The sequence below is a fragment of the Trichechus manatus genome, unplaced genomic scaffold (assembly GCF_000243295.1).
Source record: "Trichechus manatus latirostris isolate Lorelei unplaced genomic scaffold, TriManLat1.0 scaffold00094, whole genome shotgun sequence".
Taxonomy (NCBI): Eukaryota; Metazoa; Chordata; class Mammalia; order Sirenia; family Trichechidae; genus Trichechus; species Trichechus manatus.
The window spans coordinates 296033-299339 of record NW_004444030.1 but is presented as its reverse complement, the minus strand read 5'-3'; the positions used below and the strand labels follow the sequence as shown (position 1 = coordinate 299339).

The 3307-nt window shown below is 41.7% G+C and overlaps 1 protein-coding gene across 1 annotated transcript in view; it reads left to right on the top strand.

The window, feature by feature from the left end:
• LOC101353168 (caspase-1-like) overlaps nucleotides 1-2212 on the top strand; it is a 6396-nt gene extending 4184 nt beyond the window's left edge. Inside the window, exons 4-5 of the mRNA XM_023736939.1 lie at nucleotides 968-1071; nucleotides 2111-2212. Of these exons, the coding sequence (XP_023592707.1) occupies nucleotides 968-984 (17 nt within the window). The 3' untranslated portion in view covers nucleotides 985-1071; nucleotides 2111-2212. The remainder of the gene's footprint in view (nucleotides 1-967; nucleotides 1072-2110) is intronic.
• The last annotated feature ends 1095 nt before the right edge of the window (nucleotides 2213-3307 follow it).

Genomic DNA, 3307 nt, shown 5'->3' with positions numbered 1-3307 from the left:
TTACCCTTTGCTTTAGAGTTGAGGACATTGACTTTCACAGTGTGTTGTTAAATCAGGATCAGTAAGGGATGTTCTTGAAGCCCACTCTAAGGAATTTCTTCCTCAAGAGCCAATCACTCTCCTCTACACATTCTGCCCTTTCCTCCTCTCTACTACTTTTGTGGCTCCTTGAACTCAGGTGTTATGCCACCTTAATATCATAGTACCCTTAACAATTGTTCAGTGTCAGTAAAAATATTCTCAGTGAACTTTGCGTATATTCACTGAAAAATGGCATGAGGCGTAGAGAAAACAGGGTGAACCCGAAAGCCTGCCTAAGCTGGAGTGGCGCTCTTAGGGCTCCATCTCTTTGGCAAGTCAGGGGTTTGTAATGAGACTTTGAATGTGCTTCATTCACAGATAATGTTTCTTGGAGACATCCAACTTTGGGCTCTCTTTATTATAAAACTTATTGAAAAATTTCAAGACTATGCCTGGTCTTGTGACCTGGAGACAATTTTCAGAAAGCTGAGCTCCTAAGCTTCTCCCACTATACCTCTATGGATGTTTCGCTGTTCCAGTTGGAAACCTACAGAGCAGCTCTGGACATGTTTATCCTCCAATAATGTTCTCCTTTCTAGATGAGTCTTGAGTTTCTTTGCTGAGGTGGTAAACCTGGAAGCCAAACCCAGCCGGCTATGATGCACAACCACTAGAAAACAACCATTTACTTTAATACCCTCCTGCTCTGAAGAGGAAAACTAGGGACTCTAATTTGCCCGTGTCCATCATACCCATCAGATCCAGTCATAGATTTAAAAAGTCTACATTCCATGCTTGAAAGTGTATATAACTATGATTTTTCAAGATGCAAGAACTTTTCTTTTTTTCTTTCATTTATTTTGCTATAGTCATTGCAATTTTTCCAGTTTAAGTGAAGATTCTTCATTCAGAAAGATATGTCTAAGGATTGTCTTTTCTCTTTTAGGTTCGACCTTCATTTGAGTCCCCAGATGGTAAGGCACAGATGCCCACTGTTGAAAGGATGACTTTGACTAGATATTTCTACCTCTTCCCCGGGTGTTGAAATAAGTAAGCTGTATCAGTGTCTGCGGGCAGTTGTGTGTCTTTGGTAGGGTAAGAGGGAGAGGGTGAAAGCTAAAACTCCATTCTGGTCAAGGTCTAGTGTAATAAACAGGGGACACTGTCTGCTACTCAGTGCAGAGCACATTATTCTTTTCTCATAGCTCCAGAGAGTTGGGTGGCCCTGTATCAGGGTCAGCTGGTATTGATTGAGGAGGGATGGCCATAATGATACTCACTTTGGATTTTCTTGCCTTTCACTTCAACAGATATAGCATGGACTATTATACATATAACATGGATCGTTATGAGTCTGAATTGACTCAACAGCAATGGGTTCATTCCCTTTCACATGAGGCATTGGTGGTTCAATGGTAGAATTCTCACCTCTCACATGAGAGACCTGAGTTCAATTCCTGGTCAATGCACCTCGTGCGCAGCCACTACCTGTCCATCAGTGGAGGCTTGTGTGTTGCTGTGATGCTAAACAGGTTTCAGTGGACCTCCCAGACTAAGACAGACTAGGAATAACAGCCTGGTGACCTACTTCCAAAAATCAGCCAATGAAAACCCTATGGATCACAATGGAACAGTTGAGTGAGGGGATAGCGCAGAGCTGGACAGCTTTTTGTTCTATTGTGCGTAGTGTCGCCATGAGTCAGGGGCTGACTTGGAAGCAGCTAACAACAACAGCGATATCCCCTTTTACAAAAGTGTTGTTGTTAGATGCTGTGGAGTCAGTTCCGACTCATAGCAGTCCTATGTACAACAGAACAACACACTGACCGGTCCTGTGCCATTCTCACAATGATTGCTATGTTTGAGCCCATTGTTGCAGCCACTATGTCAATCCATCTCATTGAGGGTCTTCCTCTTTTTTTGCTGACCCTCTACTTTACCCAGCATGTTGTCTTTCTCCAGGGACTGATCCCTCCTTTACAAAAGCATATGTCCCCAAAGATGGAATGATCTTATAATTTTCATTATTTTAGTACAACAATTCTTCATGTATTTTCTTTCCTTTCTTTTTATTTTCTTTTTACGCCAGGAAGCCAAGAATTCTGTCATTCTGCGCCTGTTTTTGGAATCATGTCTGCAGAGCATGGACCTTTCTTTAAACATTCAAATAAATCTGAAATAAAAATGAGAATTTGTACTTTTGGGTTTTTTACCAGGCTGGGAGGACAGGAGTAGAGCAGGAAGGGGTTATTGACGTTGGAGTCTTTTGACTTGTTTCGTATGAGATAAACTCACTAATAACACCATTCTTTCAAAAAATCTTTTTCTGGACATTCTGCTTTAAAGATCGGAAGAGAGTCAGAGAAGATATTTGACGTCAAAGAATTTGGAGCTTGGCAGGAAAGATGTGTAGAAAACTGAGAGTTACAACCAAGTGTGATGGGTGACTAACCTGAATTCCCAGAGTTTACTACTGACAAAGCCATGACTACAACATATATATTTCTATCCTTTTTTTTCCTTTTTTAATTGTACTTCAGGTGAAGGTTTACAGAATAGTTTCTCATTAAACAGTCAGTACACATATTTTATGACATTGGTTACCAACCCCACGACATGTCAACCCTCTCCCTTCTCAACCTGTTTTTTTGCTGAAAAAATACATAGCCAAAGATACACCATCTATTTCAAAAATTTCTACGTGCACAGTTCAGTTACATCAATTACGTTCTTCAGTTGTACTGTTATTCTTACTTTAGATGAAGGTTTACAGAAGAAAATAGTTTCTTATTAAACAGTTAGTACACATGTTGCCCTATGACAATGGTTAACAACCCCACTACATGTCCACACTGTCCTTAGTCAACCTTGGGTTCCCTATCACCAGGTTTACTGTCCCCTTCTGCCTTCTAATCCTTGTCCCTGGACCACTGTGCCTCATTAGTCCCATTTTGTTATATGGGGTGGTACAATCCCCAGCTGAATGGTGAACCTTGGAAGTGACTTCACCACTGAGCTAGAAGGGGTCTGGGGGCCATAATCTTGGGGTTTCTCCAGTCATTTTTAGGCCAGTAAATCTGATCTTCTGTGTGTGTGTGTGTTAGAATTTTGTTCTACATCCTTCTCCAGCTCTGTCCAGAACCCTCTGTTGTGATCCTGTTCAGAGCAGTCAGTGGTGGTAGCCGGGCACCATCTAGCTGTACTGGACTCAGTCCGGTGAAGGCCTTGGTAGCTGTGGTCCGCCAGTCCTTTGGACTAATCTTTTCCTTGTATCCTGTTGTCTTCA